Consider the following 15,974-nt stretch of genomic DNA (forward strand, 5'->3'; position numbering starts at 1 on the left):
AACTTTACCTCTGCTGGGAAACTTTTCCTGAACACGCCCTGCTTGGACAGGGAGGCTCCAGGTATTTGATTATTCCAGTTTGCCCCAACCCGGGCTCCAGACCCAGGCCTGACCCAGTGTTGGGAAGATAAGGATCAAATCAACTTATTAAATGCTCAGGGCCCAGCACCAGTTTGGACACCAAACACTGATTGATAGTAAGTAGAATCACATGGCCCTTCTGGCTGGCGCCTTCCCCCTCCACCTCCAGAGCATCCTCCTTATCATTCTTGTCCTCATTGCACTTCCTCCACCCACTATTTTACTTCTCTCTCAAGAGAAAGGACAGCCTGTGCACATTTTAAGCTTCAGACCTTTGCTATAGCTTGGCTTCTGGTAGGTACTCATGGAAGGGGTTTTACACATTCCATTTAAATTGAGTGGATGCAATGTTACAAAGCTAACATTTGGGCTGGAGAGTTAGGCTTGGACCTCAAATGAGAAAACTGGGAATGCTACAGTTTGAATTGAAACCCCGTCTCTACTAAAAAGTACAAAAAAACTAGCCGGGCGAGGTGGCGGGCGCCTGTAGCCCCGGCTACTCGGGAGGCTGAGGCAGGAGTATGGCGTAAACTCGGGAGGCGGAGCTTGCAGTGAGCTGAGATCCGGCCACTGCACTCCCGCCTGGGCGACAGAGTGAGACTCCGTCTCAAAAAAAAAAAAAAAAAAAAAAAAAAAATTTTGTTAAATCAAAACCTAAATACCAAGTCTCCTTAAACTATTACATACAACTGTTGGCTGGGTGCAGTGGCTCACCTGTAATCCTGTAATCCCAACACTTTGGGAGGCCAAGGTGAAAGGATCGTTTGAGGCTAGGAGTTCAGGACCAGCCTGGATAACACAGCTAGACCTCGTCTCTACTAAAAATGAGAGAGAGAGATTTTGAAACAAAGGGATGTTTTTCAGACACTTCTGTCCCACCTCCAGGGCATCAGTATAGAGAACAGAGATACAACAGCAAACAAGTGGCCATATAGGCATACGAGGCCAAGGACTCGGCCTGGAAAGGGACACTTTCTTTTTTTTTTTCGATCGCGCCCGGCCGAAAGGGATACTTTCTATAACAGTGTGGATCTCAATGGAAGGAGGAGGGAAAGCAATTCAATTACTTGATTCAAGGAATCAAACTAGGCCGGGCGCGGTGGCTCAAGCCTGTAATCCCAGCACTTTGGGAGGCCGAGGCGGGTGGATCACAAGGTCAGGAGATCGAGACTATCCTGGCTAACATGGTGAAACCCCGTCTCTACTAAAAATACAAAAAACTAGCCGGGCGCGGTAGCGGGCGCCTGTAGTCCCAGCTACTTGGGAGGCTGAGGCGGGAGAATGGCGTGAACCAGGGGGGCGGAGCTTGCAGTGAGCCGAGATCGCGCCACTGTACTCCAGCCTGGGAGACACAGTGAGACTCCGTCTCAAAAAAAAAAAAAAAAAAAAAAAAAGGAATCAAACTAATTCAATGCCTGCTTTTTTTTTTTTTTTAGATAGAGTTTCGCTCTGTATTGCCCAGGCTGGAGTGCAATGGCTTGTGACCTCCGTCTCCTGGGTTCAAGCAATTCTCCTGCCTCAGCCTCCCAAGTAGCTGGGATTACAGGCTAATTTTGTATTTTTAGTAGAGATGGGTTTTCGCCATGTTGGTCAGGCTTGTCTAGAACTCCTAACCTCAGGTGATCCACCCACCTCAGCCTCCCAAAGTGCTGGGATTACAGGCGTGAGCCACTGTGCCCGGCCCCCAATGTCTGCTTTTACTACTCAAAAGATTGTGATTACATTAATAACCATTTGCAAAGCACCTATCTTTGAGTTCCAGAAATGGACTATCAAAGTATTCAGATCAGAAAATAATAACAGCTTGGCTGGGCAAGGTGGCTCACACATGTAATCCCAGCACTTTGGAAGGCCAAGGTGGGCTGATTACTTCAGGCTAGGAGTTCGAGATCAGCTTGGCCACCATGGTGAAACCCCATTTCTACTGAAAATACAAAAATTAGCTAGGTGTGGTGCTGCTCGTCTGTAGTTCCAGCTACTCGGGAGGCTAAGGCACAAGAATTGCTCGAACCTGGGAGGCAGGGGTTGCAGTGAGCCCAGATCTCGCCACTGCACTCCGAGCTAGGTGATAGAGTGAGACCCTGTTTCGGAAAAAAAAAAAGAAAAAGATAAGAATAACAGGATGATTTTCCTAGGGAAGACACTATGTGCCTGGCCCCATATTAAGAGTTTTACATTCATTTTGCCTTTTTTGTTTTAGAGATGAGGTCTCACTCTGGTTCGAGGCTGTAGTGAGCTATGATGGCACCACCGCACTCCAATCTGGGGAGCTGCAGTGCAATGGTGCCATCATAGCTCACTGTAGCCTCGAACTCCTGGGCTCAAACAAGCTCAAACTCCTGGGTTCAATCCTCCCATTTCAGTTTCCCTACTTGCTGGAGTTTCAGGCGTGAGCCACTGTGCTGGCTTATTTTGCATTTAATGTTTATTACTCTGTGCGGCAGCTAACATCTTAACAAACAAATTCAGACACAGAGATATTAAGTAAATTGCACTGATCACACAGCTAAGGGCTGGTAGCTTGAAGCAAAACATCCACAACTTGGTATTAGATTGGAGAGTACCATTTGTGATGTATACTGAAAGTCTGAGTCTGGGCTACAACGAGAGGTTAGTCATAATGAGAAAATCCAACCATCCATATTCTCAGGAAGCTCACCAACTGGTACAGAAGATAATGACTGGAAAATTAGCTCTGTACAGGTGAAGATCAATTGCCAGGACTGTGAGTGCCCACCCAACAGGATCACTGAAGGCTCTTTAGAGCTGGATGATTTAGGAATTTGCAATGCAGGGAATGGCACAGGAAATAGCCAGCGCATGGCAAGGAGGAGGGGGGATTAGGAAGTACTCAGGGACTGGCAAGGGTTCAAAATTATTCTTTTTTTTTTTTTTTTTTTTGAGACGGAGTCTCGCTCTGTCGCCCAGGCTGGAGTGCAGTGGCTGGATCTCAGCTCACTGCAAGCTCCGCCTCCCGGGTTTACGCCATTCTCCTGCCTCAGCCTCCCGAGTAGCTGGGACTACAGGCGCCCGCCACCGCGCCCGGCTAGTTTTTTGTATTTTTTAGTAGAGACGGGGTTTCACCGCGTTAGCCAGGATGGTCTCGATCTCCTGACCTCGTGATCCGCCCGTCTCGGCCTCCCAAAGTGCTGGGATTACAGGCTTGAGCCACCGCGCCCGGCCTCAAAATTATTCTTGACTCTTCTCTCACATCACGTATCTGATCCACCTGCAAATCCTACATCCAGTGGCAAAAGCACATGAAAAGATGCTCAATACCATGTAATTAGGGGAATGTAAATTAAAACCACAACGAGATTTGCGTGCCTATTAGAATGGCTAAAATTTAAAAAGACTAATTATACCAAATGTTGATGAAGATGGGGAGCAATTAGAATTCTCAAATACTAGGCCGGGCGCGGTGGCTCAAGCCTGTAATCCCAGCACTTTGGGAGGCCGAGACGGGCGGATCACGAGGTCAGGAGATCGAGACCATCCTGGCTAACACAGCGAAACCCCGGCTCTACTAAAAAATACAAAAAACTAGCCGGGCGAGGTGGCGGGCGCCTGTAGTCCCAGCTACTCGGGAGGCTGAGGCGGGAGAATGGCGCAAACCCGGGAGGCGGAGCTTGCAGTGAGCTGAGATCCGGCCACTGCACTCCAGCCTGGGCGACAGCGTGAGACTCCCTCTCAAAAAAAAAAAAAAGAATTCTCAAATACTGCTGGTGGGAATGTACAACCACTTTGAAAATTCTTTTTCTTTTTTTTTTTTTTTTTGAGATGGAGTCTCGCTGTGTCACCCAGGCTGGAGTGCAGTGGCACGATCTCGGCTCACAGCAACCTCTGCCTCCCAGGTTCAAGCAATTCTTCTGCCTCGGCCTCCCAAGTAGCTGGGACTACAGGCACATGCCACCATACCTGACTAATTTTGTATTTTTAGTAGAGACGGGGTTTCATCATGTTGGCCAGGGTGGTCTCGAACTGGCTGGTCTCCTGACCTCGTGATCTGCCTGCCTCAACCTCCCAAAGGCTGGGATTACAGGCGTGAACCACCATGCCCAGCCTGAAAACTGTTTCTTAAAAACTTAAATAGGGTCAGGCGCGGTGGCTCACGCCTGTAATCCCAGCACTTTGGGAGGCTGAGGCGGGCAGATCACGAGGTCAGGAGTTTGAGACCAGCCTGACCAACAGTGGAACCCCGTCTCTACTAAAAATACAAAAAAGTTAGCTGGGCACGGTGATGCGCACCTGTAATCCCAGCTACTCAAGAGGCTGAGGCAGGAGAATCACTTGAACTCGAGAGGTGGAGGTTGTAGTGAGCCGAGATCACACCACTGCACCCCAGCCTGGATAACAAAGGGAAACTGTCTCAAAAAAAAAAAAAAAAACCTTAAATATACACCTATCATATCACCTAGCCACTCCAAGAAAAATGAATACATATCTCCACACAAAGCTTTTAGATGGCTTTGTTTGTTACAATCCCAAACTGGAAACAACCTAAATGTCAAGAGGTGACTGGATAAACAAATTATAGATAAAAAACAAATCTATCCATACAGTGGAATTTTACTCAACAAAAGGAATAAATTATTGATAAAATATAAATGTTACAAACTGTGCTAAAAGAAGCAAAAGAGAACATACTGTATGATTTTTTTTTTTTTTTTTTTTGAGGCGGAGTTTCACTCTTGTTGCCCAGGCTGGAGTACAATGGCACAATCTCGGCTCACCGCAACCTCCGCCTCCCAGGTTCAAGCAATTCTCCTGCCTCAGCCTCCCTAGTAGCTGGGATTATAGGCATGTGCCACCAGGCCCAGCTAATTTTGTATTTTTAGTAGAGACGGGGTTTCTCCATGTTGGTCAGGCTGGTCTTGAACTCCCGACCTCAGGTGATCCACCCGCCTCGGCCTCCCAAAGTGCTGGGATTACAGGTGTGAGCCACTGCGCCCGGCAATCTTTTTTTTAATTTTAAATTTTTTAGAGACAAAGTCTGGCTCTATAGTCCAGGCTGGAGGGCAGTGGAGCCATCTCGGCTCACTGCAGCCTCTGTCTCCCAGGCTCAAGCCATCCTCCTACCTCAGCCTCCTGAGTAGCTGGAACTACAGGTACACACCACCATGTCAGGCTAATTTTTTTTTTTTTTTTTTTGAGACCGAGTTTCTCTCTGTCACCCCTGCTGGAGTGCAGTGGTATGATCTCGGCCCACTGCAACCTCCACCTCCTAGGTTCAAGTGATTCTCCTGCCTCAGCCTCCCAGGTAGCTGGGATTACAGGCAAGAGCCACCGCACCCGGCTAATTTATGTGTTTTTAGTAGAGACGGGGTTTCGCCATGTCAGGCTGGTCTCGAACTCCTGACATCAAGTGATCCACCCACCTAGGCCTACCAAGGTGATGGGATTACAGGTGTGAGCCACCATGCCCGGCCTATAAGACTATTTATATAAAACTCTAGGCCGGGCGCGGTGGCTCGCACCTGTAATCCCAGCTACCTGGGAGACTGAGGTAGGAGAATCACTTGAATCTGGGAGGCAGGGTTGCAGTGAGTCCAGATCACACCATTGCACTCCAGCCTGGGTGACAGAGTGAGACTATGCCTCAAAAAAAAAAAAAAAAACAAACCAAAAAAAACAAACTCTATAAATTACACACAAATCTAAAGTGACAGAAACCAATCTAAAGTAACAATGGTTGTGGAGAGGATACAAGGAGACACAAGGACGTTTTGGTGCATGATGGGTATGTTCCATTTGCATGACTCCAGGGGCCCCTTCTGAGTCACTGGAAGAAGTGTGGGGCCATTGACTAAAGGACAGGGCTATTAACCCTTCCTGGGTTTTTCCAGGCTCATGCCAGCCCCAGCGGTTTCCTTAGGTATGCAGTTGCATAGAGGGATAATTTACTCTCTAAGAAACCATCTAATCCAAATCCCTTGCATTCCTGATGAGACTCAGTGCCAGGACCCTGGGCTACATTATACACACCACAAGGACAAGGCGAGGCCCCCACCCCTGACCTCTACCCTGCACCCCCTGAAGCATCAGCTTTCGCCAACACTTAATTCTTCCGTCACTTGCAGTTCAGCAATCAAACAGGAAAGGACTTGCAGGGGTAGGGAGTTTGGGTTCAAAGTCAGGGAGAAACTGCGGGTGAATGCTAAGGCCTGTCCAGAGGCGGGTGGACCCAATCGCAAGCTCCTCCAGCCTTGCCGCAGCTCCTGACAACATCCTCATCCTCCTTGGTGAAAACCGGAAGGGAATGTCAGGCCTTGGAGTCAACCCGAGAGTCTCCCCGTCCGCAGGTGACCGGGGGCAAGTGACGTGCCCTGTTTCGAGGGGCCTCCCATGTAAATCGAGGCCAAAGGCTCCAGGCTGTCCGATCGCAGCGCCCGCGCCCGAGGCCGCCAGAACGCACCGTCAGGAAGGCGCAGGGGAACTCCGAGATCCCGGTCTGAGCCCGCGCCTGGGATCAGACGGCGCGCGGGGCATCGCGGGAGTCGCGTCCCTGACGTCACCGTGGGGCGCCTATGCGCCGAGGACCTTGAGCCGGGCTACTGGGGCTCTGGAGCTCTAGCCAGTCCGGCGTCCCAGAGCCTTCTTCTCGGAGGCGTCGTCTCTTACGTGTGGAGGACGGATGAAAGAAAGTCGCAGGGATGAGAGGGAGCAAGGGCGGGAAGTCGCAGGCCTCGGACATTGTGTCGCCCCCGGCCCTGAACCGTCCCTGACTTCCCAGTGTGGCTCAGAGGCTCTGGACCAGCTCCTCACACTGCATGCTCGGTGTCCAGTTTGCAGCTCTTACTAGGTTAATTTCTCTCAGCAATTAGATTGTGAGCTGCGGAAGGGCAGCCCTGTAAGGTTGCCCAAGTGGTTTCATCTTGCCCTCTGCCTGAACACTACCGATTTATCAAGACAGGGCAATTGCAGTAGAGAAATAGTAATTCACGCGCGGAACGGGCTGTGCGGAAGACCGGAGTTATATTATTACTCAAATTAGTCTCCCCGAAAACTCGGATCAGAGGGTTTTGTTTTTTGTTTTTGAGACGGGAGTCTCGCTCTGTTTGTTGCCCAGGCTGGAGTGCAGTGGTGCGATCTCCAGTTATTTTTACACCGTTATCTGCCAGGACTGGTATATATGTTTTCTTTTTTTGTTTTTTGTTTTTGATTGTCGTTGCTTTTTTATTTTTAAGAGTGAAGTTGGAACACTTGTTCAAGTCGGCTATTTTTCATTTTCACGATCTTATGTACCAGGAAGTTTGTGCACATAGTGAATAGCAGCTGGGATAAAGGGGCATTTTTGTGGCTCATGTTTGAATTTAAAAACACCCCCGCTCACCACTTTAGCGAGTTGATTAAGCTTAATTTTACTAATAAAAACTAATCTGACATCACCACCTATGAAATATTCTTGCCAAAAATGTTTAATTCACAGTCAAGCCTTCAGACCTAACTTCAGTTTACAGGAAATAAAGGAGATAAAGGAACAAGTTAATAGGCACTATGATGAAGCAATGAGATAAATCCAGAATGTGAGATATTCTGCAAGACACCTAATTTGGTCTTTTCAAAACATCAGTATCTGGTCAGGAGCAGTAGCTCATGCCTGTAAACCAAATACTTGGGGAGGCCAAGGTGGGAGGATCACTTGAGCCCAGGAGTTCCAGACCAGCCTGGGCAACACAGTGAGACCCTGTCTCTACAAAAAATTAAAGAATTGGCCAGGCGCGGTGGCTCAAGCCTGCAATCCCAGCACTTTGGGAGGCTGAGGCGGGTGGATCACAAGGTCAGGAGATCGAGACTATCCTGGCTAACATGGTGAAACCCCGTCTCTACTAAAAATACAAAAACTAGCCGGGCGCGGTAGCGGGCGCCTGTAGTCCCAGCTACTTGGGAGGCTGAGGCGGGAGAATGGCGTGAACCCGGGGGGCGGAGCTTGCAGTGAGCCGAGATCGCGCCACTGCACTCCAGCCTGGGAGACAGTGAGACTCCGTCTCAAAAAAAAAAAAAAAAAAAAAAATTAAAGAATTTGCTGGACATGGTGGCGCACACCTGTAGTCCCAGCTACTGTGGAGGCTGAGGTGGGAGGATCGTTTAAGTCCAGAAAGTCGAGGCTGCAGTGAGCTATGATTGTGCCACTGAATTCCATCCTGGGTAACAGAGCAAGACCCTGTCTGTGAAAAAAAAAATCATTTAAAAAAGAAAAGAGATAGGGAGACTGTTCTGGATTTAAAGAGACAGTCAAATACAATGTGTGAACCCTGACTAAATCCTCGCTTGAAAAAACATGTATAAAACACATTTTGGGGGCAATTAGGGGATAGTCTGAATATGCATTAAACATTAGGTAATAGGCCCGGCACAGTGGCTCATGCCTGTAATCCCAGCACTTTGGGAGGCCAAGGCGGGTAGATCACGAGGTCAGGAGATCAAGACCATCCTGGCTAACACGGTGAAACCCCGTCTCTACTAAATATACAAAAATTAGCTGGGTGCGGTGGCAGGCGCCTGTAGTCCCAGCTACACTGGAGGCTGAGGCAGGAGAATGCCATGAACCTGGGAGGCGGAGCTTGCAGTGAGTGGAGATCGCGCCACTGCACTCCAGCCTGGGTGACAGAGCGAGATTCTGTCTCAAAAAAAAAAAAAAAAAAAAAAAAAAAAAGTTAGGTAATAGAAATGATAATGGCATTATTGTTATACAATGAGGTATTTAAGGGTAAAATACTATTATGTCTGCAATTTCATTTCAAATGTTTGGTAAAAAAGATTATACAAGGCCAGATGAGGTGGCTCACGCCTGTAATCCCAGCACTTTGAGAGGGTGAGGCGGGCGGATCAGGAGGTCAGGAGTTCGAGATCAGCCTGGCCAACATAGTGAAACCCCGTCTCTACTAAATATACAAAAAATTACCTGGGCATGGTAGTGTGTGCCTGTAATCCCAGCTACTCAGGAGGCTGAGGCAGGAGAATGGCCTGAACCCAGGAGGCAGAGCTTGCAGTGAGCCGAGATGGCGCCACTGCACTCCAGCCTGGGCCACAGAGCAAGACTCTGTCTCAAAAAAAAAAAAAAAAAAAAGATTATACAGGCCGGGGGCAGTGGCTCACGCTGTAATCCCAGTTACTCAGGAGGAAAATCGCTTGAACCCAAGAGGCGGAGGTTGCAGCGAGCCAACATTGTGCCACTGCACTCCAGCCTGGGTGACAGAGCAAGACTCTGTCAAAAAAAAAAAAAAAAAAAAAAAAAAATAAAAAAAAAATTAGGATTTTTTTTTTTTTTTTCCGAGACAGAGTCTTGCTCTGTCGGCTTAGGCTGGAGGGCAGTGGCACAACCTCGGCTCACCGCAACCTTTGCCTCCCGGGTTCAAGCGATTCTCCTGCCTCAGCCTCCCGAGTAGCTGGGACTACAGGCGCCCGCCACCATGCCCGGCTACTTTTTGCATTTTTAGTAGAGACAGGGTTTTGCCATGTTGGCCAGGCTGATCTTGAACTCCTGACCTCAAGTGATCTGCCCGCCTTGGCCTCCCAGTGCTGGGATTACAGGCATAAGCCACTGTGCCTGGCGCATACACTGGGATTTTAAGGTCTACATGTAAAGAAAAAAAAACAAAAAGGTCTACATGTAAAAAAAAAAAAAAACAAAAAGAAATGTAAAATGATTATACATATGGAAAGCATATATGGCACTATGTTAACAATTTTTTTTAAGTTTGATGGGCACACTGGTGTTTAATGTACTATTCTTTACACTTTTCTGTTTCAAAGTGGGTTTTCTTTTTTTTTGAGACGGAGTCTTGCTCTGTTGCCCAGGCCTCGTGAGTGCAGTGATGCGATCTTGGCTCACTGCAACCTCTGCCTCTCGGGTTCAAGGGATTCTCCTGCCTCAGCCGCCCGAGTAGCTGGGATTACAGGCGTGCACCACCACGCACGGCTTTTTTTTTTTTTTTTTTTTGTATTTTTAGTAGAGACAGAGTTTCATCATGTTGGCCAGGCTGGTCTTGAACTCCTGACCTCAAGTGATCTGCCCGCCTTGGCCTCCCAAAGTGTTGGGATTACAGGCGTGAGCAACCATGCACAGCCCTCAAAGTTTTTTTTTGAATGTAAACAGTTTTATTGAGAAACAGGTACCTGTTTGCATTGTAGAATATAAAACTTGGCTTATGCTCTATAAACAATAACCATTACCCCAATTCACAGAACACACAATTAGATTCAAAGTTTTCACATAAATTGGACAAAAAAATATATCCTTGCCACAAGCCATCTGTGGATGAAGGCGAAAAGCCTACTGACCCTGTGGTAGAACAGGCCTTGCTTCCTCCAAGGCACCTTCTTGGTCAGGAGGGCGTGGTGGGAGAAACTCCTGGTTAGTAGGCAGATTGCCAGTCTCTTCCCCAACTAGACCTCAGTTATCCTTTCGAAAAGTGAAAGTGGAAGTTGGATTAGATTCAGATAGAACCAGAAAGTTCCTTGTAAGATTATAGGTGTTTATTCTAGTTACCTATTGCTCTATAACAAATTACTCCAAATCAGTGGCTTACAACTGCCATTTTAAGGCCAGGTGTAGTGACTCATGCCTGTAATCCCAGCACTTTGGGAGGCCAAAGTGGGAAGATCGCTTGAGGTTAGGAGTTTAAGACCAGCCTCGGCAATATTTATTTCCATAGGTATTGATTTATTTTAGGGGTAAAGTACTATGATGTCTGCAATTTCATCTCAAATAAAAATAAATAAATAGAGATGGACCGGGTCTTGCTATGTTGCCCAGGCTGGTCTCAAACTTCTGGGCTCAAGCAGTTGTCCCACCTTGGTCTCCCAAAGTGCTGGGATTACAGGCATGAGCCACTATGCCCAGCTCCCCCCACCAAAAAGAAAGACACCGAGTTCAAGTAAATTATTTATATATATATATATATATATATATATAATTTTTAAAAAGCTTATTTATTTTTTGGGACAGAATTTTCACTCTTGTTGCCCAGGCTGGAGTGCAATGGTGAGATCTCGGCTTACTGCAACCTCTGCCTCCCAGGTTCAAGTGATTCTCCTGCCTCAGTCTCCCGAGTAGCTGGGACTACTCCACTACACTTGGCTAATTTTTTGTATTTTTAGTAGAGATGGGGGGTTTCACCATGTTGGTCAGGTTGGTCTCAGACTCCCAACCAGGTGATCTGCCCATCTTGGCCTCCCAAAGTGCTGGGATTATAGGCGTGAGCCACCACGCCCGGCCTATTTGTTGTGTGTGTGTGTGTTTTTAAGTAGTTAGCTTTTAATGAACTTCCCTCCATGTGGCCTCAAGCCACCAGGACACAGGCTCCCTCAACACCCTTAATCTTCTCCTCAGCTCTTCTGCTGAAGAATTTGGCCTCCATGATGACAGGCTCCTGTGGGAGCTTTCCCTTTCCCAGAACTTTGTAGTAGTCCAATCACACCACATCAACGATGGGAGCAGCCCCAGACTTGTTTTTAGCAGCATTCACCTGTGTCTGTTCACTGACCAAAGTCCACAATTTGTCAAGGCTGCAAGTTGGGCAGAAACTCTGGTTCCTCTTTAAGTGGTAATGCCTCATACCAACTTTCTAAAAGTAACCTGGGTGGTATTTGTTGAAGCTGATCCTGTGGTGATGCATTCCACCAGCATTATCGTGGCCTCCGGGGTGCTTCTGGAGCTTGCCTATGCAGCTGTGGCCGTGGCTCATATGGCTCCAAAGTTTCTGGGTTTTCCTCAGTCTGGATGGCATGTTGGTGGCTCAGACGAAAGACCCAAAATACATTTTTTAAAATTAGCTGGGAATGGTGGCATATACCTGTAGTCCCAGTTACTCGGGAAGCTGAAGCAGGAGGATCGCTCGAGTCCAGGAGGTTGAGGTTACAGTGAGCTATGATCACACCAATGTACTTCGAGACAGAGCAAGACCCTGTCTCGAAAAAATCAAAAACAAGGTTGGGAGCAGTGACTCATGCCTGTAATCCCAGCGCTTTGGGAGGCCAAGGCAGGTAGATCACTTGAGGTCAGGAGTTTGAGACCAGCCTGGTCAACATAGTGAAACCTTGTCTCTACTAAAAATACAAAAAATTAGCCAGGCATGGTGGCATGTGCCTGTAATCCCAGCTACTGGGGAGGCTGAGGCAGAAGAATCACTTGAACCTGGGAGGCGGAGGATGCGGTAAGCTGAGGATCACATCACTGCACTCCAGCCTGGGAGACAGAATGAGACCCTGTCTCAAAAAAACAAAACAAAACAATCAAAATAAAAATAAAAACAAATATAACAAAATGGCAGTGAGGGCACACCTTCACTCCCATTTTATTATATTCATAGATTCTGGGAGTCAGGAATTCAGAAAGAATGCAGCATGGATGGCTTGTCTCTGCTCTATGACATCTGGGGCCTCAGTTGGGATGGCAAAAGGCTGAGGTGCTTGATGGCTGGGGCCAGGAGTCATCTGGAGGTATCATCATTCATGTTTGGCAAGCGATCTATACCAAGATGCTGATATAGACTGAGATCTCTGGCTGTTGGTCAGAACACCTATCCACGGCCTATCCACATGGCCTTGGACTTCTTAAATGGAGTCTTGTGCTCTAAAGGTGAATGTCCCAAGAGAATCAGGCAGAAGTTGTATAGCCTTTTATGAATTAGCCTCAGAGGTCGCCAGCATCACTTCTGCCACGGTGCCAGATTCAAAGATTCAGAGGAGGGAACAGAGACCCCATCTCTCAATGGGAGGAGCACCAAGCCCACAGGATAAGAGAGTATTTGGGTTGGGAGACAATCGTTGAATACATTTTGGGGATGTATTCGGAACACACTGCCACAGCACTCCCCAGGCCTGTCCTCTAGCTGCTTATCTCCCGGCTCTGAGCTAGAGCCCCCAAATTCTGCCACTGGAGTGGCCTCCCCCTTGCCCAGTACTCTGCCCTGGCTGGCAACTCTGAATAAGCCGTGTACTAGGGTTTGAGTATGGGAAAGAATGGAAGCCTATGAACAGAGCTTTACCAAGAAGAAATCATTTGAAATTCAGGATTTTTTTTTTTTTTTTTTGAGACAGAGTTTTGCTCTGTCACCCAGGCTGGAGTGCACTGGCGCGATCTTGGCTCACTGCAACTTCTGCCTCCCGGGTTCAGGCCATTCTCCTGCCTCAGCCTCCCAAGTAGCTGGGACTACAGGTGCCCGCCACCAAGCCCGGCTAATTTTTTGTATTTTTAGTAGAGATGGGGTTTCACCGTGTCGGCCAGGATGGTCTCGATCTCCTGCCCTCGTGATCCGCCCACGTCGGCCTCCGAAAGTGCTGGGATTACAGGCATAAGCCACTGCACCTGGCAACCCCACCTTTTTTTTTTCTTTTTTGAGACAGAGTCTCACTGTCACCCAGGCTGGAGTGTAATGGCGCGATCTCGGCTCACTGCAACCTCTGCATCCCAGATTCAAGTGATTCTCCTGTCTCAGCCTCCCAAGTAGCTGGGACTACAAGCTCGTGCCACCACACCTGGCTAATTTTTGTATTTTTAGTAGAGACAGGTTTCACCACGTTGGCCAGGCTGGTCTCAAACTCCCGTGCTCAAGTGATCCGCCCTCCTCGGCCTCCCAAAGTGCTGGGATTACAGGTGTGAGTCACCGTGCCCAGCCAGTGTTGCATCCTTTCAACCGGTCCAGAAAGCTGTACAATATTTACAACAAGCTTGAGAGTTATTTATGTCTTTGATAAAAGACTCAAATCCAGAACTGGGGTTGAAAAAAAAAAATGCAATGAAAGACTGTTTCATAGGGTATAAAAAGACAGATGCAACCATACATTTAATTTTTAAAAATGGAATGTATCTTACATAAGGATTTTGTGAAAAATCTTATACCTATCTGGGTATTATAGAAGATGCATATACCTTTCATAGCTCATGGAGGAAAGAGTGTATAAACAATTTTGATAAGAAGTTGAGGAACAATTTGAAAATAGTTTATAAAGAGAGAATCAGGAGGCAGAAAAAGCTTCAAGAGGCATGGTCTTCAGAAATTGTTCTGGAATGCTGTTTCACTTGTATCGATGTCATGTTCCTGGATGAGAGAATAAGACAGAATTTTAGTATTTCAGTATAAAGCCTGAAATGTAAACTCTTCCGTGCTTTGGAATTTAGAGATCCTGAATCTTCATTAATTAGGATATATACATAATATCTGGCTTTAGGGCTGAATCCAACCCAAGGATCAAATTTTGATCCTTTTGCCCTACGAGGGCAGGGCTTGTGACCACTGCCCACCACCCACCATGATGAGTAACAAACAGAGTTGAAAGCACTGGTGCAAAGACCACACCAGACTTCTTACATTGGCCTTGGTGCCTGTTCTAGCACGCCACCAGAGTGAGTATTGCTGGGAACCTACCTGACCTCCCATCCCATCATTCACTGCTAAGCAGCCACATCAAAACCCTCATGTCTAGGTTCCCTTCATGGATGGCACTTAGACCACAGTAACTGCCCATACACTCCTGTCTCCCACTACACAGAGCTCTGAGAGGGACAGCAAGGACTGCACTCATCTTGTTCACTGCTATAGCCCCAGCCTCCAGCACCATGCTAGAGGTGGAGAGTGAAACATTATCAGATGAGCATCTGTCAGAGCCAGCTTCCTTCCAGGAGAGGCTCAAAAACTAATTGGTCTTCCCGCTCATCATCTAAAATCCTAAGCTTGAATTTTGCCTGCTTACATTAAAAAACAAAACACTCTTTTTTTGCTGCAAAAGTGACAGTCACTATAGAGATTATAATAAAGAAGGAAAATAAAAATTAAACAGTCTTTTTTTTTTTTTTTTTTTTAAGACAGGGTCTCAATCTATCACCCAGGGTGGAATGCAGTGGCATGATCACGGCTCACTGCAACCTCAACCTTCCCAGGCTCAGGTGATCTTCCCACCTCAGCCTCCCAAGTAGCTGGGACTACAGGTGCAGACCACCACACCTGGCTAATTTTTTGTATTTTTTTATAGAGATGGAGTTTCTGTTGCCCAGGCTGGTCGAGAACTCCTGGGCTCAAATGATTCACCTGCCTCAGCCCCCTAAAGTGCTGGGATTGCAAGCATGAGCCACTGTGCCAGTCCAAGGATAAATGTTTTTTTTTTTTTTTTTGAGACGGAGTCTTGCTGTGTCACCCAGGCTGGAGTGCAGTGGCACAATCTCAGCTCACTGCAAGCTCCGCCTCCTGAGTTCACACCATTCTCCTGCCTCAGCCTCCCGAGTAGCTGGGACACAGGCACCCGCCACCATGCCCAGCTACTTTTTTGTATTTTTAGTAGAGACGGGGTTTCGCCGTGTTAGCCAGGATGGTCTCGATCTCCTGACCTCGTGATCTGCCCGCCTCGGCCTCCCAAAGTGCTGGGAATACAGGCGTGAGCCACCGTGCCCGGCCCCAAGGATAAATATCTTTATGTTCTTTTTTTATTATGCAAAATAATTCTATGGAGTATGTGTATTCTGTAAAGAAAGTAGAATCTCTCTCTATACTGTTCTTTAGTCTCTCCGTGCCCCATATTTACTGTATCATGAATGTATTCCTAAGTCCTTAAACTTTTTTTTTTTTTTTTTTTTTTGTTTTTCTTGTTTCCCCGGTTGGAGTGCAGTGGTGCAATCTTGGCTCACTGCACCCTCCGCCTCCCAGGTTCAAGCGATTCTCTTGCCTCAGCCTCCTGAGTAACTAGGACTACAGGCACGGGCCACCACACCCAGTTAATATTTTATTTTTAGTAGAGATGGGGTTTCACTGTGTTGGCCAGGCTGGTCTAGAATTCCTGACCTCAAGTGATCCATCCACCTACCTTGGCCTCCCAAAGTGTTGAGATTACAGGCATGAGCCACAGCGCCTGGCCCAAGTCCTTAAACATGTTTATTTTTATTTTTATTATTTTTT

The 15,974-nt window shown here is 47.4% G+C and overlaps 1 protein-coding gene and 1 pseudogene across 7 annotated transcripts in view; both read right to left on the reverse strand.

Moving 5' to 3' along the window:
* Positions 1–11,366: 11,366 nt before the first annotated feature.
* Positions 11,367–11,813, reverse strand: LOC112633583 (annotated as a pseudogene).
* A 2,026-nt stretch (positions 11,814–13,839) lies between these two features.
* IFT52 (intraflagellar transport 52) overlaps positions 13,840–15,974 on the reverse strand; it is a 58,276-nt gene continuing 56,141 nt past the window's right edge. For all 7 annotated transcript variants that reach the window (XM_025400283.1, XM_025400282.1, XM_025400287.1 and 4 more), the window contains one exon: positions 13,840–14,126. In XM_025400283.1, coding sequence (XP_025256068.1) covers positions 14,125–14,126 — 2 coding nt within the window. In that variant the 3' untranslated portion in view covers positions 13,840–14,124. The remainder of the gene's footprint in view (positions 14,127–15,974) is intronic.

This window comes from Theropithecus gelada, chromosome 10 (genome assembly GCF_003255815.1).
Source record: "Theropithecus gelada isolate Dixy chromosome 10, Tgel_1.0, whole genome shotgun sequence".
Lineage (NCBI taxonomy): Eukaryota > Metazoa > Chordata > Mammalia > Primates > Cercopithecidae > Theropithecus > Theropithecus gelada.